The sequence below is a fragment of the Drosophila obscura genome, unplaced genomic scaffold, assembly GCF_018151105.1.
Source record: "Drosophila obscura isolate BZ-5 IFL unplaced genomic scaffold, ASM1815110v1 contig_186, whole genome shotgun sequence".
Lineage (NCBI taxonomy): Eukaryota > Metazoa > Arthropoda > Insecta > Diptera > Drosophilidae > Drosophila > Drosophila obscura.
In genome coordinates this window covers 5997667-6024814 of record NW_024542774.1, presented here as the reverse complement: position 1 = coordinate 6024814, position 27148 = coordinate 5997667, and the positions used below count along the sequence as shown (strand labels likewise).

The 27148-nt window shown below is 42.2% G+C and overlaps 1 protein-coding gene across 1 annotated transcript in view; it reads left to right on the top strand.

Moving 5' to 3' along the window:
- LOC111079830 (leucine-rich repeats and immunoglobulin-like domains protein 1) overlaps positions 1–27148 on the top strand; it is a 90162-nt gene that overhangs the window by 53407 nt on the left and 9607 nt on the right. The window contains 3 exon segments of the mRNA XM_022375143.2: positions 9006–9080; positions 19637–20627; positions 25153–25313. Coding sequence (XP_022230835.2) covers positions 19770–20627; positions 25153–25313 — 1019 coding nt within the window. The 5' untranslated portion in view covers positions 9006–9080; positions 19637–19769.

Genomic DNA, 27148 nt, shown 5'->3' with positions numbered 1-27148 from the left:
TACACCGTGCGTGTCTGTGTGTTGGCAAACAAATTACAGCTGCTATTTTCAAATCATTTGGGGCCATAATTTACGTCCGTGTGTTGGCGGCTCATGTATGCGAGTATCTGTGTGTGCGTGTTTGTGCCCCCCCCACAAAATGGTCAAATGCTCGTTGGCTAACCTCCTATTTAATGGTAGCAGGAGGTTGTGGCTGTGCTCCGCATGATCCAGCGTTAAATTATTTGGGTGCGCCTGCTGTCAAAAATAATTTGCCCCGTGAATGTTGCACCGGCAATAAAACGTCAGTGACAAGCACAACAACAAAAATGTGAGAATATTAAGAAAAAATATTGCCTGTAGGTGGTAGAAGGGGAAATTATTGAAAAAGTGATTATAGGAAACATTAAGAGATTTTTATTGATGTTTAAAGTGGCTTTCCAGCAACTCTTTATTCAAACACTCGTTGTACCGCTCATTGCACACAGTTTTGTCATGCAGGAGGAACCATTCTATATCTCTGAACAACTCCACACTGTGTACATATACATATGTATATGGTACTTTGCATCGCGAAGCCCATTCAACGTTTGTTTTCGAATAAATCCCAAACGCTTTTTGCATATTTGTTAATTCACGCTATAAAACATAGCCGTGCAACAAAACAATAACAACGAGAGAGGCATAGAGAAGAGAGAGAGAGAGAGCATGTGTTAAATTGTGGCGCACATACTCGTAAATCAAATATGTGACGCGGCCTCTGCACTTGCCACCTCTCGCATTGGTGGCATGAATACTTCTCCTTGTATGTATTGTATTTGTAAGTGCCACCACATCAGGTAGGAAAAATGGCGAGTGAAATTTTCGCTTTTCCGTGTTTGGCATTTCAATTGGAAAATGTGCGCACATTTGCAATGAACGAAGAGCGGAGACGATTTATGCTATAATTTTTGTTGCTTTGTTTTGTTTTATGTGCGTTTTGTTGCCGGGCGTGGCCCCTGCCCAAAGGATCTTTATACATACATATATTGACATACATCGGACACACCCTCAGGGCGCATTTTTTTCGCCAGCCACCAAAAGAAGATAACAATCATTTTAAGTGTTTGCTTTTGTTTTTGCGCTCTTTTTTTTATGGAGGAGCCAAAAAAAATGCATTAACATTAATGCTTCCGCTGCTTGTTCGCTCACGCTTGATACCCTGTACTAAAAGGGTATTCCTACTATTCGTGCAGAAAGCAGACAGCTTCAAGAAAGAAAGAAAAAACCTGTGGAGAGCATAATTGAGAAGTTTCGGAACTCCATTTTGGCTCATTTAATATTAGATGAAGCCAACAACCTGCAACTAATTTTTGCCAGAACCCATTTACAGAGTATCTCACAGTCGATTACTCTATTCAAGCACTCTTACTGGTATTTTGGTGTGTCTGTGTTTTTTTTTTTTCATTACACAAAATTATTTAATTTCCTGCAGGCGGCACGCAATTTGATGAGCAGCTGACAGACGTCCCACCCACAGAGAGAGAGGGCATAAAATGGGTGTTGAATGGGCGTGGATACAGGATGTGGAGGCGTTTGTCTGCTGGCTGATGATGATGATGATGATGTCCTGTTGCCCTGCGCTTGGCTCTGAAGAAAAAGTTATGATGCTGCCAAGCATTCTACTCCCTACCTCTCTATTTCTTTCTTTCCTCTCTCCTCTCTTTCCTGGTGGAACTTTCTTTGCCGAATGTGAAAATTCTTTGCCTTCGTTTGTTTAACGTTTATCGGGGCCCCAAGTTAATGACTTATGTGGGTCATTAGCATTTTTATGCTGCGAAAATGGTGAAAATCTTCCCTAAGAACTTAAAGCTTTTGCAGGAAAGTAAGGAGCACGGCAGTATCCTTAAAGAATACCAAATGGGATTAAGGAAATGAGATGCTTATAAAACGTAAAAACTTCTACTTATATTCTTAGATATATATTTATAAAAATGCCTTCAAAAACACTTTAAGAGCACATACTAAGTATTTTCCATCTTAAGTCCCCAGAGGGGGCAAAAACAAATATTTATGCAATAGAGATACATATCTCCGCAGGGCTCACCCCCCGGTCTTGTGTGACATTCAAAAAGTGCATTCACTTAGCAGAAACAAAATCTGTTTGCAATAATAATCATCAGCAGCAATAACCTCAACTGGTGGCAGTTTCATCTCGTATATTCCCCCTCTATGTATTCCACTTGACTCGAGATTGATATGATATACAAAATTGCATTTATAAGCAATCATGTCAACGCCCAGAGAAATATGAAAAGACGTGGCAGGCGACCCTTCTCTGAGGAGCATCGTGCTATTTTCCATATATGCAAGAAGACAGTGGCAGTGGCAGGGGGTGCTGTACAGGGAAGATACAGGGGTATCTGGGGTGTAGTATTTTCGCCAAAAGGCAAAATTTCACTTCACACCTACGCAACAAAACATGAAATCGAAACGGAAGCAGAAACGTAGCGACACTTTCGGAAGGCAGCAGGGCTCCACCTCCATGCCCCACAGGAAATGCATTTGTTGCCGGGGACTCTCACTTCACTTTTGGTGTCAACTTCTGCACCTTGCCACACACATACACCCCTACATCTGGTGGCACATCTTAGCTTACAAGTATTTGGCGCCATTAAAGAATATTTCTTCTTTTTTCGAGTGAAATGAGAGGAGACACGTTTTATGCTTGTTTTTGTCGGCGTCAGCCCGAGGGCGGGTAGCATTTGAGTTGGAAAATAAATTCCCCCTTAAGGTGACACATGGGTGATGTGTCTCTCCCCTAATATACATATAGAGTGTGGATGGGAGATGGAAGGGTGTAAAGTTGGGGCAAGTATTGTCAAGGCAGAAAAAGGTCGATAAGTTACATTTTCTTTTGAAATTTTTGTGTGTTCAGCATTTAAGGAAGAAATTTTAAAGAAAGAAACAAACTATAGAATTTGACATACCTGAATTACTTTTCATTAAATTCGTATCAAATTAGATTTCGACGTATTCGTATTTTATAGAGTCTTCTTGTACAGTGTCGAAGAATATATATCAGTTACATTTAACTAAAGATCCACGAACCAGCGTGTATTAGTGCTGGTTCGGATGATATCTGGAAAGATTTGTTAGATCAAAGATTAGAACAAGTCAAATTCTTTACTGAAACTGTATGTTTTATGGATAAAATTCTTGCAATAAAAATTTAAAGAAAAAGTGGAGAAGATATGCATGCAAAGAAGAGCTAATTTAGATTCTATTTTAACGATTCTCTGCCTGTAAACTTCTAATTATTCCTCAAAAAAATAAAATAAACCTGTCTCAATAGCACTAATTACTATACGAGTAGAGCAGTTCCCATAAACTTGAAATTCAATCAGAAAATTGCATTTACGATGCCCCATTGACTGTTGCTAATGAAACTACTATATATAGCACTCCAGAGATATGCACAGAGTGAGAGAGAGAGACCTTTCAGGAAGAAGTTTCTTTTCTTTCAGTTTCCCATGGAAAAATCGTAATTTCTGTCTTGCTTTAACAGCTCATTAGCAAAGCGCCGCGGGGCAAGATAGTGAGAGAGAGAGACCAGGGGAAAGGAATGGGAATGGGGGGATGGGTGACCCACGACTGCATCTTTCAGAAGCTGCTTAAAAGCCAATCCAAAAATAAGTGGATTCCTGTCCGGGAAGAGCATTTAAAAGCCCAAAGTGTCAGTCTGTCAGTCAGCGAGGCACTTGTGCTCAATCAGCGGGGAGACGAGACACGGCTCTCCGACAGAGCAGGGAGAGCGCTGTGTGGGCGTCCCGCCATAACTCAAATCATCTCAAGAGAAGCAACAGCAGCAGCACCAGCAACAGTGGCAATGGCAGCAGCAGGGCCTAATGAAGTGTCTCAAAGTATCTGTTAATAGGTGAGAGACAGTGACAGAAAGGAGAGCCAGAGCAGGGAGGAGGAGCAGGAGGAGCAGAGAGTGTGCCGAGAGTTTGGGGAAGGCTGAACCCAAAAGTTCACCTCACTTTAATGGTCAGCATTAAAAGGAAATCTTTTTCCTCTGTTTTTATGACTTTTAAACGAAAAACGGTAGACAAAATGCCAAAAGCTTGTTAGGAGAAAAAACTCTTCATTCGGATGAAAAGCATTTACATTTTTGACTGCTGTTGCTGCTGCTGCTGTTGCCGCACTGATGGGACTCCTGCGCCAGCCCCTCCCCCATGCCACAGGAACATCAGCAACATCGGCATCAGCATCAGCATCATGCCACATCAATCAGCGGCAGTGGGCAACATTAAAATGGTAATTTAAAACCGCGAGTATAGCCTCAGGACCATAAGCGCGAGAGAGAACTCATCATGCCGACGTTTTAATGATTGGCCGTTGGCTTCCTACTTCCGTGGGTCCAGGGTACAGGGTACAGGGTCCAGGCGCTCTATGCAAATGGTATCCTCTGAAAAACTCCCTCGTAAATCAAGGCTGCAACACCTTAAACATCCACCAAATGATGGCCAAAAGGTGCCTGCCTGACTGACTGACGGACTGACTGGCTGGCTGGCTGGCTGGCTGGCTGCAGTCGTAAAGTGTTTTGAGAAATGTCACCCGTGGGGCGTTTTTGTCATTCCACAAGGCAAAAAAAAAAGATGTTCAATCAACTGTCAGCATTCATCTATCCATTCCTACGCTCTTCAGGTTGCTTCTGTCTTCAGATTGAATATATCTTTGCACAATATATGTATGTATCTTTAAAGGCAACAAGAAAACCTTTTAGCGTCCACTGGGTGTGAGAAATGTCTGCCACAGCAGTTAGATTGTTACGGAAAGTGAAGACTGTATGTACATTATTTATGGATATGGTACACATACTTGACACTTTCTTTAGTTCAAAGCACGGAAGTTCAGAAACGGAAGTTCCGGCTCTGTTAAACGCATCATAATGCTCTTTCAAAATCTCTTTTAGCCTCGCTCTGCATGCACCTTCTGCTTTCATAGTGCAAGCACTGAAAATGGCCTTCAATAAGCCCTTAACTCTTCCGTTTAACCTGTCCATCCACATGACCCAAATCGCATCCTTCAACGAGAGCCAATTAGGCATTCCATAACTGCGTGTAAATCAAGGACAATGCACAGAGCCAGTTGAGAAGCATTTAAAATCCGCTTAGCATCAGCTTTGACTCAACAATCCGTAGGAAATCCGTACCAAATGACCCGCAAACGAAGCTGAAATAACGAGAAGATTGCCTTCTGTGCGTACGTACGACCGCCCACGCCACAAGTTGAAAGTTTCCCATCGGTAGGAGCAACAGCAACAGCAGCAAATTCTTTCTCAAGTGTCTCATATGACAGACCTCGAACCGGAGCGCCCGCCCGAGACCTTCTCGAACCAGTTAGCCGCAACATTGAACCGTTGTTTGCATTTGCTTTAAGCGGGGCTTCTGTCATAACAAGCACTTACGAGTGTACTCACTGTACGAGCAGTAGTACTCCCCCGTCAGATTCCTGCCACTCGGTAACCAAATACTTAGCTGAAGAGTGCGAAACAGTGGCTCATGTTCATGTGGCCCCCCGTCCCAGCCATCAAGGCGCACAGCACAGGGGATTCTGATTTACTTGCCAGAGCTCCTCCACGGCGCGTTCAATTAGTTTGAATATGTCTGGAGAAATGAGTGGGTGAGACAGCGACAGAGATGGGGGAAAAAGAGAACTTTTTGGAGAGACAAATATAAAAGAAAAAGTTAACTGGCTCTGGGACCTGCATGGCGTTCCCCAAACAATTTCTTGGGTTTGGGCAATTATTTGTCTAAAATAATTGCCAATTGGTCGCTGAATTCCAGACAAAAAAAAAAAACAAAACCCATGGAGAGACAATGCAGACGAGACATCAAACAATCACAGGCAGAGCAACAGGGAATCGGAGAGAGGGGAATGAGCCAACATTTATTTGTCTGCTGGCTTTAGAGGAGAGCTTTGATTTTGTGGGAGAAGGAGGGAAATGGAGGCCGCCATTCTCTTGTCAGTCGCGACGACTGCTGCTTGTTAGTTGTCCAGCGATTTCCGTTTCCGCTTTCCCAACCAACCATTTTCACGAATTGAAAACCTGGTACAACTGAAACAACTCCGTTGGGCTCGGACCGTGTCTGGCATTGAAATGGGAACAAAAGCCAATGCCAAAGTCAAAGTGAAAGCCAAATCGTGGCGCGAAATTGCTAGAAAAGCATAATAGCCAGAAAAGGAGACAGAAGAATGGACTAAATAGGAGGTGAGAATGGAGACACGAAGAATGCAGAAAATGGAGACAGAAGAATGGACTAAAACCGAGGTGAGAATGGAGACAGCAGCAAAGCAGAGACAGACAGAGGTAAATGGTAAAGGAAAAGGATTTGCCGGGTTTAAGCCATCATTGGTATTTTATTAATAGCTAGGGGAAGTTCTCCAACTTTTATACACGTATCTGAACCGAAAAAAAAGGAGTTAACGCTCTCCCTTTCTGTAGTGGGTCCTGGTTACGTCTACCCCTGCTCTGGTATCAATATTTTTGCTGCGTGGCTGTTTTTGGCATTCATTTCGTGGTCTGTTGAGGTTCGGGTCTGGCTCTGACTTTGGCTACTGCTTTCGACCCTGTCGCAGAAGCCCTTTGTCTGAGCCCGGCCCCCCGAAACAATAACCACAAAGCAATGAAATCGAAAAACGTGCTACAGGCGGCTGCTCATCGCCCATCCCCCCAAGGAACATTTTTATTTGCCGTCTATCGGCATTATTGACTCTGGTTCTCCCTCACTCTCTCGTTGGCTTCTCCATCAGCTGTGACCAGCAGCAGAGCTCTTTTCACCCGCAGCAGACATTGGTCTGCTTGGAAGTATATATTAAGAATGGAAAAAAAAAGGTTACATAAAAATAATATTTCTCGCTTACGGCTTTCCATTTTAACCTTCGCTCTACCCTCTCTGCTCGTCCGTCCCTCAGCTGTTTGCCTTACAACTTTCGTTTTCAATTTTCTCGGATTTCTCTCATCTTGGCTTTTGTGGTTGTCCTTTTCATTGTGATGGGATGATGGTGGTGGTGGTCCGCTTCCGCCGCACCATAAACAGGGTGTAAAATGCACCTGAACTGCTGCAGACAATGGGGGCCAGACGATGGTGGCAGGTGGGCTAAGAATGTAAAAAATTTATTGGGCGGGGCTTTAAAAAGGAGAATTGTTACGGTATGGAAATGGAAAAGTTGATTTCTGTTTGATTGACATTTTTCTTTGAATATTTTTCCAGATTTCAGGCGAAAATACAACACATAAAGATACATGGAATGCATTTCAGGTGTCTTATTGATTGTTTTGTCATTATTTAAAGATGCGAATATAAAGCCATCTGTTTTAAGAGTGCTTTTAACTCTCATTAAACCAGTCAGATGCATTTAGTTATTAGTTATCTGTCAATGGCAAAGCTCTGCTTTGACTGCAAGTATGCCTTTAATCATGCAATTAGATATGACATTGCATTGCAGTTTTATTGATCAATATGATTCCACATATTTGTCTGATATGTAAATCCAATTAAAATATATTAATGTGACTGTCATTTTCCATACTAAAACTCTTTCAATGGCAAAGCCACAGCCTTAAAATATACGTATGTAATTATTTATGTAATTAGAATAAATGATGATTAAAATCATTAACAAGCTTCCCTCAAGCGCATCAATTTTAAGCATAATTCGATTTCCAACGTTGAGTTTTAATCAAATTGCCCAGATAGAGAGAGAGGAAGCCAGGCGGGGGGCATTCAGCTGTGAGTCCTTCAGTCAGGCCGCCAGCACCAGCACTAGTGCTGCTCATCGATTACATCTCATCAGACAGACACGACAAACAGACAAACAGACAAACAGGCAGACAAACAGACAAGACAGAAGAGCGAAGCAGGCATGTGGCTGGCACGCGTTGATGCGAAGAACTGATGAAGGTTGAGGAAACTGAGACCGAGACTGAGACGACGTCGGCTTAGTGCCTTGGAGTGTGGCAAATAAATTGACATTTAGCTGCGCGTGTAACAAGATCAAGCATACGCTACGTTGCCTCTGATTTGGCAGCAAACACACAGAGGGGAAAGCAAGAGAATATGCTGCTCATTAATGTTGCATAGAGTTTTTCCACCCACCCCCTCGCCAACCAAACTCCACACTTTCCGTATACAAATTTGCAAACATTTTCCAAAACGGAAACCCAACTGACAGCCAAGCAAACTGGCTTTGCCAACGGTGTAGCATGGCCTGGCATCCGGCTCCTACTAGCTGCAGCAAAAAGTGTGTAGTGTACACTACTCAACGAAATCTATAACAAGTCGCCTGACAGTTTGATGTGCCGATTAGTGCGTGTCCTGGTTTTTGTCCTGTTTTGCTGTTGTGTGGTATAACATCGTGCATGGTGCATTCAAAAATTTTACTTCCAATGGCAAGAGTTTTGTGGCAACAGAAACAAAACTACGAGAAAGAGCTAGTTCCACAGCTACAGTGCTACAGGGCTGCTCCAAGAAGTAATTTTTCCTGTTCACTCTGTACGCGAACTTCATGTCTTTGCAGCCCTGTGCTGTCTGTGCTTATCCATGCGTGCATTCTTTCAGTGTGAGCAACAGCATGTTGCACATGCAACTCCTAGCCTCCACACCCCGCCACCCCCTGGACGAATGTAGTTGAGTTGTTAGACCCGCTGACAGTGATGAAAACTTTGTTGACAGGCCAAAAGTTGCTAGCAAATTGGTTGCTGGCTGCTGAGGGGTGAGGATAGTGCGACAGACAGACGTCATGCTTCAGCGAACAATCGATAAAGTTATCGTTTATCGTTGGCTCACAATTAAAGACTTATTTGGGTGTGGAATGAGTGGCAGCTACGCCATACACTCAAGCTCCGGGACACTCAAGCTCCGGGATGTGCATCACTCAATCGTAGACAAGTCTAAGCTCCATGCACCACATTCACGCACATTCACACACACACACACACACCAATACATTTACTGACCCAGTTTCTTTTTTCTTTTCAGAGCTATGATATAATTGGCATCAAGCAGACATCCCACTGGAGGACAGGACACTTCTCAGAACTCCCATCCAGGAAGGTGAGCTCCAATTACACAACTCCCCCGCAGCATTGCTGCTCCAACACCTCTTCATTAACTGGAGTTCTCTCTGCGGAAATGCCACATAAAACCAATTTGTTGCCTCCTTCCACCTGTTAGAGAGTTTTTCCTGTGGCAGGTCTGTCTGTGGGCAGATTTAAAGAAGTTTCTATCAAATTTCCTGGCCAGGAATGGGAATGGGGGGGGAATGGACTTTAATGCAAGACGGAAATGCTCAAGCGAAGAGCTCTCTCTCTCCTCTGCCAATGCATTGGCCAAAAGCTCTTTCCATTTCCGTAAAACTGCTAAATCTGAGTAGGAGAAATTTGAAAAGTGCAAAGAGAGACGACGTAAGAGAGACAGGTAGCTTAAGGTAAATAGGGAAATGGGTCAGAGAGAGAGAGAGAGAGAGAGAGAGAGAGAGGCGAGAGAGAGAATAAGAGAGAAATTTTAAAGTCCAAACACCAACAATGTGGAATCTGCTAAGCCGCTTTGGGGCGAGCCCCAAAAGCAGGCAGCAAGCAGTCAACAGTTTGTTGCCTCCTTTTCTCTAAGTCTCCTCTCAGAGTCTCTACCAGCCTGTACCGCCCCCAGTTCTTACCCCCCTCTCAAGTTCTTAGGCGAAACTTTTGGGCAAAGCGCAAAAATGTAATTAAGTCCATGTCAAAGCCAGGACACACTGATGAAAAACGTAGAGTTGTGAGGGGATAAAAGGGAAACGGGGAATGCGTACTTCAATGTCATCTCTAAAATGGAAACAAACCTTTCTCCAAATTCTACCATTAGCTAACAACTCTGTTTTTTTTTACTTCCACATCCGGATTTAATTTATGTGAAATATTAGGGAAAATCCCTATTCCATTATCACCTAAAGCGGAAGAACTCTAGGTATTTCCATCAGGTGGTAGCTCTGTGTTTGCTTTTAGCAGTAAACTCCGGCACATAATCGGATTTATGTTTTCATTGGAATTTTCTACTAAAAATAACTCTAGGAAATGTTGTTTTGCTTTCTGGTTGTGTTTTGTTCTTTCCCATTAGCATTATTCTGAAATCATTTACATTGCCCTGGCAACCCTGGCTTCCTTTGTACTACTAAATGAATTTAAATTACACGTACGTGCTCTCCAGCATGAGCTTCCTTTTTTCTCAGGATCACACACATGCAGGAATCATGAATAAATAAATTTCATGCGTAAATATAATTCAATTATAGGAATTCCCCCACATATATGTATGTACATACGTAACCTACATCCCCTACGCACACCCTACGGGAAACCTCTTTGAGGTTCCCTCTTTTCCTTTTTTCGGTTATAAATAAATTGGTAAAGCAATTTTTCGTGTGGAGGCTGCCTGTGTGTGGCGGAGTACGGCCACTTCATTGAATTTCATTGATTTTGTTTTTGATTTATTTTTACCCCGAAAAGGTTTTCCCTTTTTTGCTGTGCATGGGTAATTTTTATGGCTGCTGCCAGGAGTGCATATTAATCAAATAAATATAAAAATAAGGCTCTAGAAGCAACTTCAAAGTTAAAATCAGTCCATCTATTGCAAGTTGCCTTTAAATTTGGTCTATATATGTAAATATATTAGCAAACTCTGATATTTAATTGAAAGTAAATTGTCGCTCCTGTTGGCTCTTCTTTTTTTGGCCTGAATACCGTTTTATTCGAGTCACAGTTCTTAACCATAAATCACTCAAGCGGCAGCAGATTCAACAGGTTGTCGTCGGTAAAGTCAAGCCCATTTTTCAAGTTGGCCTTCATTCAATTAACAATTGTGTCTATATATATATTTTTTATATATATATTATATATATGTATACGTGTGTGTATGTAAGAGAGAAAGGAAATGAGACAGAAAGAGGGAGCGAATCGATGGACAAACCCAAAAATGCTTCATTGACTTCTGCCTTTTCTCTCTCTCTCTCTCTATCCCTTTCCTTTTGCGCTGCCAACTGCAATTAAAAGGCCATGAATTTCAGCTCGTTTTCTCCTCCTCTTTGATTCCGCCCCTGCTTCAACAATGTGTGGGCGTTACCAGCTGCTGCCTCTGGATCTGGCCCTCTCTCTCACCCTCTCTGTAAAGTGAGAAGCACTTAAACGAAATGGCGCTCAACAGCTGGCAATAAGCGATGTCTGTCCGTCGTTGGCTTCTGCTGGGGATTGGCGTTGGAAATATTACGTATATATATGCCATTATATTTGGTAATTTATTAATTTGCTTAAATTTCAGATATCAGATATATGAATACTTGACCTTGTCCGTCTGCTCCGTTTTTTTTGGAAGAATTTTCTGAATATATAGCCCAAAACCTCTCAGATCAGAGGAGCAAACGTTTTTAAAAGAAGTATTTGTGGGAGAAACTTTATTCCAAAAATTCGAAGCACTATATCATCTAGCTGTCATATGAAATGATTCATCTTCAAGGGTATCCAATTCTTCGAACCCCGCAGCTATCTTTTCTTTGGGTTTCATATATTCTCTGACCTCTATCCCCCTTTGATTTTCCTTTGTTTTTCCAAAGATTTCGACATATTTTGTTGTCGTTTCTATTGCCAAACAAACCCCCTTCCCCACTCATTCCTTCCCCAACTTTTCTTCTCCCTTTTTCTTTTGGCCAATAAAAATTATGAACATGTTAATGCCTGCAGCTTATTTAGCTGCCAATTAATAAATTTTCTAAAATTCCATGTCCCCCAAAATGCTTTTCGTTTTCTTTTCCATTTTCTTTGTTATTTTCCGGCCCCTCCCCTTCCGCACCATCTCTGCTCTGCTTCAAATGTGTCTCGCATATTAATGAACATTTGTTTCCCTCCCCCTCACCCAGCTGAGAAGGGAAAAGAGGTTGGGGTTCTTTGGTGTTTCCTCCACTGAAAAGGCAGAGTAGTGAAGCGGGGAGGAAAATAAAATTTATGTTCTCAGGTTAAATTCCTGGGATTCTTTCGTGTCGTTTTTCTCTGCGTTTGTTTAGTTCTGTTCATTTGTTAAATTAATTTATGTTTGCTGACTGTTAAATTTTTACAACATATTTTGCATACGAAAACGGATGGAATGGGTGCCCCGGCCCCTTATAACCCTTTTGATATATTCGGAATTTATGGTTGTGTGACAAGAACATTAGGAGGGTTGAGAAAACTGAAAAGTTGTGAAAGATTTCAATATTTCGTTAGTAGCAATTTCACTTTCAATCGGTGTATTCTGTGATGTCTTTTCCCTTTAAAAATTTAATTTTCTGCTACATTAGGTGCCACATTTTCCCCATTTGAGGTAGTCCCAGGCCCCACCACATTATCAGGAGCCTTGGGGCGGGCATTCATATGGTGGAGCCCCATAAATATTCACACAGGCAGACACACCCACATCCTAAACTTTGACCCAAATTTTCCGGAGCTCATTTGCATAGTAGTCTTAAAACAGAGTACTGACAAAATAAAAAAAAACTCCACTGCCCTTAAAGTGAATTAAATATGAAATCTACTCAAATATTTAACAGGGGACCAGGGGCCCAGTTCGCAGTCTTGTGTGTGTGTGTGAATCTCATATGTGCGGTATGACCTCCCCTAATAACACTATCCTCCCCGAAACATTTCCCAAGTGGACAATCCAACAAAACAAAGCAACGAGACAAAGAGAAATAGAGCAGGGAATCGGGTCTCTCTAATTGTTATATGTTTATCCGCAAAGCAAACTATGACCGCAGCATAAGAGAGAAATAGAGAAAGAGAGATTGAGAGGAAGACAGAGCAGAGGACCTGCCCCAAATCTAGATTCTACCCCTACTCCAGGCTACCCTTTTGGGTGTGTGTGTGTGGAGTCCCTCTAGTGCCTTTCAGGAGTTGACTTTTTGGCAATTTTTTAATGTTCTATGGTCGGGGCTCTGGCTCTTTTTGTCTCCTTCTCTGGTACCCAAAAACGTATTTCACTTCATTTTTTATGCATGTACCCCCCTAACACTACCCTCTCTTGGGGTGTGGGGCTGGGAAAAAAAGGTTTGCGTGCCAAATTATTGTGCCACTGGCCCAAAATTCTTTTATTCCGACTGCCTGCCCGCTTGGCTCATTTATTTCCTGGCCTTTTTTTTGTTGTGGAACTTTTGCTCAGGCAGCAGACATAGCGCCAAAAGTGCGTTGGACTCTGTTTCTATATGTATTTTTGTGGGAACTGCCATGAAATATATCGATTTTTGGTGGTTACATATGACCAACGGGACGTATCAGCAATTTTCCAACTAATATGTGGAGTTAAGAGGACTAAAATCCATTTAAATTTTAAGGTACAAATATTTATTATAATTAATTAGTAATTTATATTGAATATTGAACGCGTTTGAATCTATTTGGGGGCATTTTTAAATTTTTGTTGTGGGCCTTTAAATCGTATCATCATTTATTTTCCACGTTAAATTTGTATATTCTAAGTTCCTGTTAAGGTTTAAACTTTAAAGTTACATTGCCTTAGGGGTAGCCCTCCTCTCGCATTTCTTGTCTTTTCTTTGGAATTTTATAACATTTTCAGGTTTGGGTTTTTCCCTGCTCATTCCATTTCCTCCCCTCCCTGTTTTAAAGTATTTTGCCAACCATAAAGTGCTTAAGTTTAAAGGGTTTCAACATCTTCTATATCATCTGAAGCTTAAGCGGAAGTTCACACACACACACGCACACACTCTCTTAAAAAAACTCTCTGATTCTCTTTCTCTGACTGTCTCTCTCTCCTTCTGTAATGTTCTAGTCTCTCCCTTTTCCACCACTTTATTTTAGCCATAACATGGGGCACAATAAAAACGAGTTAGGGATCTCTAAACCATTTGAAACATTTAGTGCACCGCAGCGCGAGACTCGCCAAAAAAAAAAAAAAAAGGGAAGTAAAGTAAAGGAGGATGAACAATATAAACGGGGAAACTGCATATAAAGATAAAATATTTCATTTGCTAGTCCGCTGCGTCCCCTCGTTCTTTACTAGATGTATCTCTCCTGCCCAACCCTCCTCGCCTTCTCTGACATTTGTGGACTTAATGCAATTGTCGCATTATTTCCTTTACTTCTATGGCAAAACACTTGGCGAAACACTCCACGAAATGATATATACGCAGAGACAGGCACAGCTTTGATTGGATATAATATATATGTATATGTTCATATGTATTTATTTGTATGTATAAACGGCTAGCATGAAGGCTAGTTTCGCAGACCGAATCTCACGATACTCTGGCAGAGAAAAGCAGTCACAGCAAACGAATCCATTTAGAAGTTTATATGTAAGAAAGTTACTAGTTTATGGTGGTCTCTATTGTTGATATATCTTTTAAATTGGACTGTTTGCATCTGATTTGTTTATAGAGATGAGATATGATTTCACTTTTAGTTGAATTTTTAACTGAAATATTCCTCGCAAAAATACTTGATTTCCAACAGCTGTACGTTCTGTACCATATACAGACTGTTTCGGGGGTGTCTATTTTCGAATATGGCAGATATCTGGAATGGCTCGCAGAGACAATAATTTCCCTATCGTTTATCCTTTCCCAAAAAGCATTTGATTGTTTTGTGGCAAATATCTAACCCAAAACCATAATACCCTCTGCCATTAAAGGGTATTAAAATACCATATATATATATATATTTTTTTTTTTTAAATACCTCACTTGTGTTGGGCTCTTTTTTGTTGTTGTTATATTTTGGTTTTTATTTTGCCGCATGGCGTCTCGTCTGGCGTCTGCCACGGCGTCTGCAATTGCGAGGAGTCTGTGTGCTCCTCTCTCTGTCTCTCTCTCTCTCTTTCTGTGGGAATGTGCCACATGCCCCATGCCTCGCGGTTCTTGGTTATTAAGCCATTTTCCTCTCTGCCACTCGTCTTCTTTTTCTGTGGCAAATCAAGCAAAGTGTTGGCCAAAAAAAAAATATATATATACATATATAAATTAAATAAAAATTCCTGGCCAGCGTAAAGTCTGAAACACATGTGCGCAAAGTTTTTCATTTTCCCAGCCCACAATTTTTGGGTTCTGCACTTTATTTGCAGAGTTTTCACTCGGGATTGGAGTTGGGGTTGTTTTCTTTTAATGAGTGGAGTTTTTGCTGAGAACTGGGCTTAAAGGGCGCTTATTGTATTAAATTTAAGGGCTTAAGAATTAATTTCTGAATAGAGTTGTGGAAGTGTTTTTTTTTCTAAGAGTTTTTCTGGGCTTTCTATGGATTATCCCTTGGCAATTGAATGCATTCCATTAGATAAATGTAGATTCAGTGTGTGTTCAAGCAACTTTTATTGCTATAAAAAACTCTGAACTAGAAGCTGACAGTCTCACGACAAACTACCACAAAAGTAATGGCACAAACTGAGTGTCCTACAAAACTAGATAGGGAATAGGGACTGAATTTATAGCTACTCTAAGGGACAGACAGACTGAGGATGCATCTCTAGCTTTGGGTCAAAATCAAGATACACCCTGCAAGAACAAATATTTTGGAACTGCCAAACGAAAAACAATTGCATTAATTATGGATGTCGACAAATCACGCCACGCAGACAAAGTCTATGAAGGGGTTTTGGGCAAAATCCATTGCAAACGTTGAAAAGTTGCTGCCAAAAAGGGAAAGGAGAGGGGTTGGGAGCTGCCAATGCCACTGCACTGTGGTGACAAAAACAATTCATCTTTGAAGGCAGCTCTGCCCCCTTACCCATCCCAAGCGAGGAGACAATTTGTGCGTGCAAACTCTGGGAATTCTCTCTGTTCTCCTGTGCAGTTTTTTTTCTTCTTTTTTTTCTTCGTTTTTGCTTCGTTTTGTATTGTGTTTGCCTATCCAATAACAGACCCCAGATCCACAGACCATGCCCCAGACCATGCCGTGATGAGGAGCAAATGCTAATCTTGATAAAAATAAACGCACTCGGGCACGTTGCTCAAGAAGTGGATGGTGGGCAAAGCGGGAGGAGGAGGAGGAGGGGGAGGGACCCAAGTGCGAGACGGCATCTCACGTTTTTCGTCGCATTTTCAATTTGCTTGGCATTTGCCTGCCGTTTTTCCTGCCTGGTTTTTCCACAGTTGTAGCGCTATGTCTGGTTCTGGTTCTGCTTCTGGCTCTGGTTCCCTCGTTCTGGCCATTGTCAGTCAGAGTGTTACACTAGCCCCCCCTGCAGCCACTCCTCGACTAAGTGAATATTAATATTGACTTTGTGTGCTCTTCGCATAGTTCACAAAAGTTTTTCACCTTTGATTGCTTGACTTGACTTGGGCATGGGACAAGACTGGGGGGGGATTGCTGCTGCTGCTGCTGATGCTGAACCCTGACCTCGCCACGACTTTCCCCCCCATTTGTGGCCTTTAAAGTCAATGGCATGCTCAACGGTTCGCTTTTTCCGGAGAAAATTTATGTGGAAACTTTATGCGTGGCACTGGAGGGGAAGGTCCTTTTCCATAGAGATATCCCCTCGTGCTCTTTTCTATTATCAGCATTTGTTGCTCCTCTCCCCGCCACTCTTCTGTCTCTCCCGTCTCTTCGTCTGACATTATTTTTCCATTTTTATGGCATTTAACTTCAAATGAGGAACGTGGGATAAGGACTCGCACTCGTTTCGGGTGTCACACTCCTTGAGCTTGATTTTGCTCTTGCTATTCCACGTAGAACAAAAATCAGAAGTCTGGGGACTTACCTGCAAGGAGAAAGCAAAAAAGAAAAGCTCAAACAATGTCAATATAATTAAATGAAGCTTATAAAAACTGAAGTGGAAGGAGGAGCCCAGAGACCATGGCAGTGGGAGACCTGATGCTGCTGTCTGGGGGGAATCTGGGTGTGTATGTATGTGTGTGTATGTTGATTGGATTTTTTGGTTTAGCTTCAGTCATAAAGCGAATGAATATGATGGCAAGGGAGAGAAAAGCACGAAGAGGAAGCAGGAAATAGGAGCGAAATATGCCCAAATGAAATGAGGAAGTTCCAAAGAAATCCAATATTAAAATAGGCTTAAAGCTGTAATCTTATTAAAGATTTTCTTAAGAACTTGAGCAAGATGAAGCTAGACGAAGATAGATCTTGTGGGGAATATCAAGAGATATTGTGAGAAAGTTGAAGATATTGAGATTCTTACAGCCATGAAAACTTCTGTCAAATTTATTCTGATCTATGAAAAGGCCAAAGTCCAAGCTCAAAGCTCTATTTAAGGGTCGATAAATGACACTCTTCAATAATTCTGTCTTTGATAGTGCTACCAATCACCGATCCTACCCACATCACCTCTTTTGATGCCATTTAAAGTTTTGCTTTCATTGAATTAACCCATTAAGCGCAGCCACTCCCACTCCCCACACTACACACCACCTCTTTATGAGTGAAAGAGAGCATCCAAAAGTGCAAGCAACAACTTTTAACTTGTTGGCCTTTGGCATAGGACCGCCCAGACCTAGAACCACACTACATCCCACCCCATGGCCCAACAATCAACTGGCTTCAATCTGCACTCCCCACCCACCAGCCACTCACCACTCTTTGGGTTGCAAGTTTGCTTTCAAAATATTTGCCACAATGAAATCATATTTGTGTGTGTGTGTGTGAGTGTGTATGTTCCACAACCCGCACCACCCCCTCCCCGCGCCGTTCCACTTATAGGCCTCTCTCTACCGTTTCGGTCACAGCCGACAAACAATTTGGTGGAAGACGCGGCAGCGGCTGTCGGTGGGCTGGGGGTGCAAAAAACGAACCAAAGTTGAGTTTGCTTTCCGTGCGAAAGTTTATTAAAAACTTTCCTTTTGCCTTTTGCACAAACAAACACAAACACACACATACAGAGCCATATATCCTTTAGTGGGTGCAAAAATAAAGCATAAAACTCTTTGCGGATACCCTTGAAGATGGATCGAACAATAAAATATAATATATTCCGATCCAAGGTCATTGATCTATCGATGATGGCTTAAGAAATGAGAGAAAATAGAGGGACCAACTGTATCTTAATCAAAATCTCTATATTCCCGTGGCATAAAAGGGTATCAAAGAGAGAGAGAGAGAACTGCCTTGTGAAACTTAATAATTCACACCGGAGTGAATTTTTCACAATTTTCACTTTTTTTTTCTACTTTGCCAAAAGAGAAGCAGCAAAGGGGCAGAGAGAAAAAGCAAGAGCGAGGGAGGATCCTTTTTTTTAACAATTTTATTCAAACGTAAAATTTGAACCACAATCACAACCTGAATGAAAGAGAGGGGTACAGCAGGAGAGAGAGAGATGGTAGCGATGGAGTGCCTTTCTCTGTGTGAGCTTTCAACTTTTGTTGACATTATGAAACCTCTAAAGTTAGCGTTTTGCTCTTTATTATTTGTTTTACAGCTAGTTAAGGCCATTGTTCAGTGGCCACAGACACACACACACACAAAGGCATGTTTGAAGAGAGGCGGGGCAGCAATCGAGGGTAGATTAGGGGACTTCTTGTGGCACCCCCATTGTTTGTGTGCTTTTGTATGCAAATCAGTAGTCCAACAGCCACCGAAGAGACAAACAGAATTGAATGGTGCAGACACACACAAACCCATGCCCCATGCCACATGCCACATGCCAAACTCCACAAGTAATCAGTTAATTACTTAATTGAGTATTTACCTCTGGCTAAATACATATTTAAGTGATTCAAGTAAATCCAAATGCGAGTCAAAAGTTCAAAAAACTGTGTGCAGGAGAATTTTCCCTTATTTGCATTCAAATTTTTGGAATAGGCTTCGGTTTTTTTTTGGCTTCATGAATATGCATTTTAAATTCTATTCGAGAAAGCCTCTGCCTTCAACTTCTATTGGGTGGGCACTGCGGACAGAGCTCATCATGGCCATAACTATTAGGCGGTCTGGATGGACTGCATTATGCAAAACTTATAAACCATAAAATGCAGCAGACTGGGCCTAGATGCCACCCCTCGACTCCGGTCCGCTGCGCACCGCCGACTGGCTGGCAACTCAGCAACTTTCAAAATGCAAAGTTGTCAGCATACAAAATCCAAATAAAAAAAAAGAAAAAGAAGAAAACGAAGAAGTTATCCCGACCTAAACTGAACCGACATTCTCGCTTTTCCTTCTGTGGCTCCAGTTCTCTCTACACTTCTCGACAGGCTCCAATTCTCGCACACTCTCTCACTCTCTCTTTAGTTCTCTTCTCAGTTTTCTGGCTCTGTCTGCGTCTCGACTTTTATGAAATATTAGCCACCAACTTATGCACATAAATCTTGGCAATGTCGTAGCGGCGAGGCCAATGTCTCTACCTCTACCTCTACGCCTCTCCTTGCCAGCCTTTATTTGCCGCAAAAGTTTTTTTTACCAAATTCAACAATGAAGACCCGAAAAAAAAGGTGTGAAAAGTGCGAGCGGTTGTCGGTTGTCGAGTCTGTTAAATATCTAGATAATATCCCGCTGGAGCACACCGGAGTATCTTCATTAAAATATACGTTAATTTTCAAGAGAATGCAAAAACTATTGTGTGTGTTAGAGAGAAGAGTATGAAAGTTTTTAAGAGTTTGAAAATTGCAGTATAATTAAAGTCACTAACCACAGCGCCCTTTGTGCGTTTCCCTTTCATTGCAGAAACCCCCTAAGTAGCCAAGATGTGCAATAATTGGTGGTAACTCCGCACTCGCCGCACACAGGACAGCAAATAATTATTGAACCCACGAACCGGAAGCAGCAGCAGCAGCATCTGATAGCAGCCGCACACAAAATGGCTGGCCACACACAAACCACCGCAGCAACAGCAACCGCAGCAACCACAGCAACACGAAGGAGTAGACCCTGGCTGAGTGGAATTCCTGGGCCGCTTGGGCTGCTACTTGTTGTAGTGCTGGTCCTGCCACAACCCATACGGGCCTTCTGCCCCTCCAAATGCCAGTGTTTGGGCGGTGAGGCCAATAGCAGGGCCTTGTGCGTGGATGCCGCCCTCGAGGATGTGCCCATCCAGCTGAATCCCGAGACAAAGTATATCAATCTGACGCTGAATCGGATACGCAACCTTGAGTTCTCGCTGCCGTTCTACATGAAGCTGGAGATACTCGATCTATCGCAGAACATAATCGAGACGCTGGGCTCCAAGAATTTTGAATACCAATCGGAGCTGCGAACGCTTAACCTCAGCAGCAATCTTGTGAGCTCCCTGCACAAGCACGCCTTCAAGGGATTGACCAATCTGCTGTTGCTCGACCTCAGCTACAACCGCATCGAGACGGTGCATCCGACAGCCCTCAGCGATCTGGCGTCTCTGGTGGAGCTGGATCTCACCAACAATAATATTGTGAGTCTCGAGGATAACTGCTTCAAGGGCATGTCCACGCTGGAGGTGCTTGTGTTTCGCAACAATCGCCTGCTTGATGTGCCGGCCAGCAATCTGTGGCATCTGCATGCCCTCAAGAGCCTGGACATGTCCGACAATCTGGTGGAGTTTGTGCGCAATGACAGCTTTGAAGGGCTGAAGGAGCTGCTGGCCCTCAGTCTCAGGGGGAATGTGATGAGCGAGCTGGATGCGAGCGCCTTCGAGGGACTCATCTCGCTCAAGCATTTGGATCTGGCCGATAATAATCTCACGGTGAGTGAACTTTATACATGCCACACAAAACATGCCACAAACGCTGTGGGCGGGGGATGAGGCAGTTCTATCGCTTGCCTCATAAATTTAGACACTCTGTCAGGACCAAATCCTGTGACCAACACTTTGCCAAAGCGGATTTAATGTGGGGTATGGGGAAATCCTCCTCCTCTTTCGCTTAAGTTTGCCCTTCGTGGGGTTTTGCTGCATTTTGCATACGCACAATTAATAACCATAACTTGTTGTTGCCTGCCCATACACACACACACACACACCCTTTCGCAGAGAGTCCTTTCTGGCCCTATAGCCATGTCCTTTCCTGCTATTTATGCATGCAAACATGTCCAGCACGGTGCCAGTGCCGGGCCTCATTTCTGCTCCATGCCTCTTCTTTGCTTAGGCCCTCGGCCTCCGGATTTTCTGTTAAATGTTGCCTCTTCTTTGAAGCTGCCTTTCTCCTCCTTCTAGCTGTGTCTCTGCAAGAGTTATGCATGTATATCCTTGCCACGGGGCAAACTTAAAGCTGCTTCAATCAATCTAACAGGCAGACAATTTTCTATATGAGCTGGAAAACCATCTGAAAAGTTCTGCCTTTAAGAAGTTCACATAAATCAAAAGGAAATTTCAAAGAAAACCTTAATTCGTTTGGCTGATGGCAGCTCCTTAAAAGGCCAGCTGAAGCTGGTTTCTAATTCTAGGCTCAAATTAAAGACCACTGAACGTGTTACCAATAAAATTTTGATCCCATACCCGCACTTAATCAAAGTCAAAGCTCATTGAAAACCCAAGGCGGATTTTCTGGCGTGGCATTCGTCTTAAAGTTGGCACAAACCAAATCATTAGGGCCATATTAGGTTACCGGGCTGGACTTTCTAGGATTTGCAGTTGAGTTTTGTAAATCCTTTGCTCAAAGACGAAATGCCATGAAATGTCCAGCAGAGACAGACGGAGAGATGGTAAAGGGGAACGTAGACTGGCAAGAAATGCGTCGTTTTGCGCAATCACAGACTGTGTATACGGCCAGGATGTAGTTGCAACAGCGTAGCAACAGCAGCAGCAGCAACAACAGCCTCGTTCACGTTCATGTCCTGTTTTTGCAAACTGATGGATGCAATCCCTGGCCATATCCTCTGCCCCTCTCTTCACTGACGTGAGTATCCTAGTTATGGTCGTTAGAAGGGGATAGGAGTGGTCGTAGGAGTGTAGTCCTGTGTGTAGTCCTGCTGCTTACTGTCTGGATCCTAAGCAGGTGCAACAGCAGAAACAGGACCAGTAACCAGGAGCAGCCGCGCGTAGTCAACGTAGCTGGAATTTATGGCGCTCGGAATCAGTTCGAAACTACTTAAAATACCTTTTGGCATTTTGTAGCTGAAAGATGGTATGGTTATGCCCTGCCCACGGCCGGCCCCCATCTCCATATCCTTGAGGAAAAGAGGACTCCTCTGCTGGATACTCCGGTTAGAGCTCTTTGGCAAACCCGTTTCGGTATTCTCAAATAGCATTCTTTTTCCTATTGGACAGATTGTTGTTTTATTATGCACATGGTTACCCACTACCCACTCTCCCACCCTCTACTTCAGTGAGCTCCTTCTGCTACACCTCCTCTGAAGTTCCGTTGGCATGCGGCTAGTGCATGAAATTGTTGTCTGCATCTGCATAGTTTTCTTCTGGCCAACGTGGCAAGGGATTCAGGGATTCTGGGCGGCAACACGATACCTATGCTGCAATGGCATTATGTCTGCGTCTGCAACCACACACAGGGCAAACGGGAGGCATGCGGGAGGCATGAATATGATTTATGAAGTGCTGGCTTGAATTTACAGCAACTTCAATCGAAGGTATTTTCATCAAAAATTATATGTTTCCTTTATTTTTCTATCGATACATTAGTTTATATTTAACCAATTAACAATGGGTTTAAATTGGGCTTACAATAATGACACCGTAACGGAAATCGTAGTGGGAAACATTTATTCAATGATTTCTATCGATTATAAATCGTTACAACCTTTTCTCTGTTGATATTCCCAATAAAATCATCAAGCAATCAACTTTATTGCATACACCCCGTTTAATTCAACTCGATTTTACATTTTAGAGAGTAGGAAAAACTCTGAATAAATATCAAAAGTAACTAATTCGCACAATTGACTGATTATTTCGTTGAGTTTTCGTTGAACACATGCTTCAAACAATTGCTGCAACATTATTTATGCACAATTTTGCATTTTCCATAATTCAACACAAATATTTACTCTCCACATGGGAGTGGCAGGGCTAGAGAGTGTAATATGCGTATGCTTTAAATTTCCATCAAAGTGCACAAATGCATATATGTACATACATACATGCATATGTATAAATGTAGACATTAGGGCACTCAACTTTTGGATCAAAAATAATTGCTAAAATACGAATAGTAGTTGTTGCAAAATTCATATGCGGGGAAAGGAAAGTTTTTATAGAAAGCAATTTACTGTTTTTACTGTGCATCTGCATATTAGTTATTTATTTACTTGCAGTTTATATACCTACCTCTTTTTTTTTTGACTATAGTTTTATGTTTCATGTTGTTGCATTAATTTTGCGTATCGTTGCACAACAGCAAAATCATTTTACTGGTAAATTTATTACATATATTTGTTGCAGGATTCTCTTAGAGCTGCTGAGATTTTTGCCATGTGGCATTGATGTCCATCAAATGGATGAAGAGTAGGATTGCAACTGGTACAGTGTTTAATCAACGAATAGTGCCTGAGGATTACCTTTTTCTAGCATAGGAAACTTCCTTGAACGATATATGTGATTTATTCCCTTTAAACACGAGTAAATTTTCACTCATTCAATAGATTTCATTCATTTCCATTCAGAAATCTCTTTAAAGATATTTATTTCCCAGCAATTAGCTTTAATTTTCACATTTTTCACACTCTTTCTTTCGTTTGTTTTCTCGTAATTCAGCCATTCCGAAAGCAGAGAGAGAAAATTGAGGGTTGGCCATAAAAATGGAAATTAATGCGAAAAATCAAAGTCAATATAATTTTCACTTTCGTCGGTGGCACTTGGACTTGTGGGTGCCTCCCTGAACTCTTCTACTTACTGCCCCAACCGCCACCCACCCATAAGTTTTTTTTCACGGTGCGCTGCCTTCAGTAGAGGAAAATAGGGGGAAAACGAAAAAAACGGACAAGGGGCAAAAGGCTTTTAATTAGTCGTCGCTTTTCCTTTGAGTGCAGCACAAACATCAACATAGGGAAAAAGAGAGAAAGAGTATGAAAGGAAAAGGGAAAGTGAAAATGAAGGGAAATTGTGGGGGTGCAGGGAAAAATGTGTTGCCATTTGGTTAAACAATTGCCCCGCTTGGCCTACATCGCGTATGGGTAATGCCTTTTAATTTTCAACCATTTTCATTGCCTTATGAGAGACCTTTGTTGGCCAACGCAGCATTTGAATTCATTTGCCACACACACACGCACACACTTTTGGGGCAGCACTCTTTGCCCCAACTCTGCTTCCCGACTCGACCGTCTCTGTGTTATTCCCCTTCCCCATGATGTTCATTACGTTATCGCGTAGTGTATTCGTGTCCGGACGCCGGGCACGTAGCTTCCGACACGCCAACAGAGAGAGAAAGAGAGAGGGATAGGGAGAGTGATAGGGGTGGAGCTGAGGGCAGCAAGCAGAGGAAAGGTTGAACCCAACTCGGTTGGCCAAAATTACAGCCAAAAGCTTTTGCACCCCTTCCGCTCCACCAGAGGGGAACCTTTTCTTTTATGCATGCCACACTCGAAGCTGTCTTAGTTGTTGTAACAAATTCGTTGCAAGATTGATTTTATTGCCTGCCCTAAAAAAAAAACGCGAGACGAATTTGTTGGTCAAAAAGAAAAAAACGGAAAACAGCGAGTGATTGGTAAGCGGGCTGGGGGAGGGTCCGCAATCTGGCAAATATGGTGGCTGGGGGTAAGTACATGACGTACGTTTCCGTTTCCGCTGCAGTCGCTTAAGCAACGCTTTCGTATTGATTGTCTGCTTGTTATACCCTGGCGAAGGGTATTACGAGTGTTTGTAGGTTTTGTAAGTTTTTTTATGCCTGGTGTATTTAAGAAATAACCATTACAAAATTATGTCGATATGAAACAGTTTCCATAGAACAAAATGTTTGAAAATATTACCCAACGAGCTGTAGAACCTTGTGTTTCAATTACTATTACATCAAATCATTCAACAGCTTAAGGGTATCAAATATTTCAGCTCTTCAATCAAGCACTCTCCTCTCTTGCTTTTCGTTGTTACTGTACTCTTTGCTCTCTTGTTTTTTGGATGGACTCTAAACCATCTGTAAAGTGCAGAACCACAAAACGTTTTTAGAGCGGAGTGGCCGGCATTAATATTTGATGGACCCTTCTCCAAAACGAAGAAGTTTCCTTTTCATTTTTGAACTCTTTTTTGTTTTGTTTTGTTTAAATGCTCTCTAAATAAAACACTCGCTCTGTTCTCTATCTCTATTTTTTATTTTTCATTGCAGATGGTGCCCACCCAGCAGCTGGCGAAACTTTCGAATCTCACCTATTTGAACCTGGGAGGCAATCGCTTTGCCCAACTGCCCGCCGTTGCATTCCTCAACCTGTTTCATTTACGCGAATTGCACTTGAGCCGCCTCGACTATTTGCAGCGCATCGATTCGAGGTAAGTTCTACAAAAAAGTTTACCCTGACCAGGGCTCTTAAAAAGAGTCAATAGGACCGACCATAGAACAACACAATTGAAAGTGGGTCAGCGGAAAATGAAACTATTTGTTTTCGTCCAGAGTAGCCATAAACAAGACCAGCGAAAAAAAGTTTAGAAGAGCGTTTGTTCAACACTTGCGATTGTTTTGGGGGTTGCATTACAAATTTAAGATGTTTTTTGGGGGCATGGAAAACTCAGTTTAAAAAGGAACAGCAGGTGATTCGGACATGCAAAAGGATTAAGTTTGCCTAATACAATCCGTAAGCCTTTAAGCACTCAAACACGAAATAATAAAAGGCGAAATTAAAATTTAATTTTAATTTTAAGCAGCTCTTATGTTGATCGATTTACTCAAAATAAATGGCATATTCATGCTGTTCATCATTATTCAATTGGATTTCTAAAGCCTTATTGTTCCTCGCAAACGACTTGTTAATCATTAAAGCTTATAGTAGCCACAAATGTGTGCAAAATTTCAGCAAACTTCAATTCAAAGCAATTGGAAATTGCTCGGTAAAATACTCTTTAGAATTGAGGGTCTAATCAGGGAGTGGAAATTCACTTTCACACACATGAACGTGACCTCCACACCCCCCACACACACACCACACATACACACTGAGAACTTGCCTCAGATGCAGAACAAGGACAACAACAAGTCATTATAGCTGAATGCAATCAATCATGGCTAATACGCTTTTGGTAATAAGATGCCACCACACACAGCACACACAGCAGACAGCCAGCACACACAGCAGCCAGACACGTCAGAGCGGGGGGGAGTAGAGTTGGGTGGCTGTTGGGGGAAAATGCTTGAACTCCATTCGAGCATATGTTAATTCAATAATTCCAGGCAATTTTCATATCAAATCATTCAACGATTCCTTCACACCTCCACCTTCTTGTGGCCCTTCTTGTGGCATGTCAATCAGCCAGCACCAGCACGAACAACAGTGGCACTGGCAGAGGCAGGCAGCATCGAGACTGCCACGCCTACTGTGCGACATGCCGCTTTACAATGACATTAACATGGCTTACATGACACATGAGGGAAAGGGAAAGCACGAGTGTATAAAACAGAGAGAAAGAGACAGAGAGAGACAAGAAAGTGCCGTCTATATTCGTATGCCATTTAAATCATTTTAATTTGAAAATTTCGTTTGATTTTCTTGGAACAAGTTTGTCTAAAGCAAATCCCAGACACACACACACACACACACACAAAAATACACTGCTTGTATCTGCACACCCACACATTAAACAACCAACAACCCTCTCTGTTACCCTGCCTTTGTAATTGCTTTTGCCTTTTGTTTGGCTTTTGTTTGGTCTCTGTCTCAGAATTGTGTAAACTTTTGCGTCCCATGCTCATCCTTGCTCCACATTGTTGCCGCCAGACTGTTGAAATTGTTGCTCAATCTAGGCAGTCATTTACATATGTAAGGACACACAGATACTGCACACACACACACGCGCACATGAGCCTGCATTTCTGTTTTGAGTGATTTGCAAACTAAATTCTGTGTATTTTTGTCCTCCAACGAAATTGTCTAAATGGAACTCAAATCTGTTGGATTTTTCCGCTTTATGCTAATTTTGGGTGGCAATTTCGAATTTGTACCCTCTGGAAGAGAAATTTCATAAAGAGATATTCCTGTTCACAATTTTATTGCATATTTTTGGGTGTTTCAAAATACGTAACTTTATGGCTACAAATAATGCAGCTTTTTGTAGTTTGTAGTGGGAAGTAATACAGCATTATATCGAGAACAAATGCCAGCGCTTTAATGCAC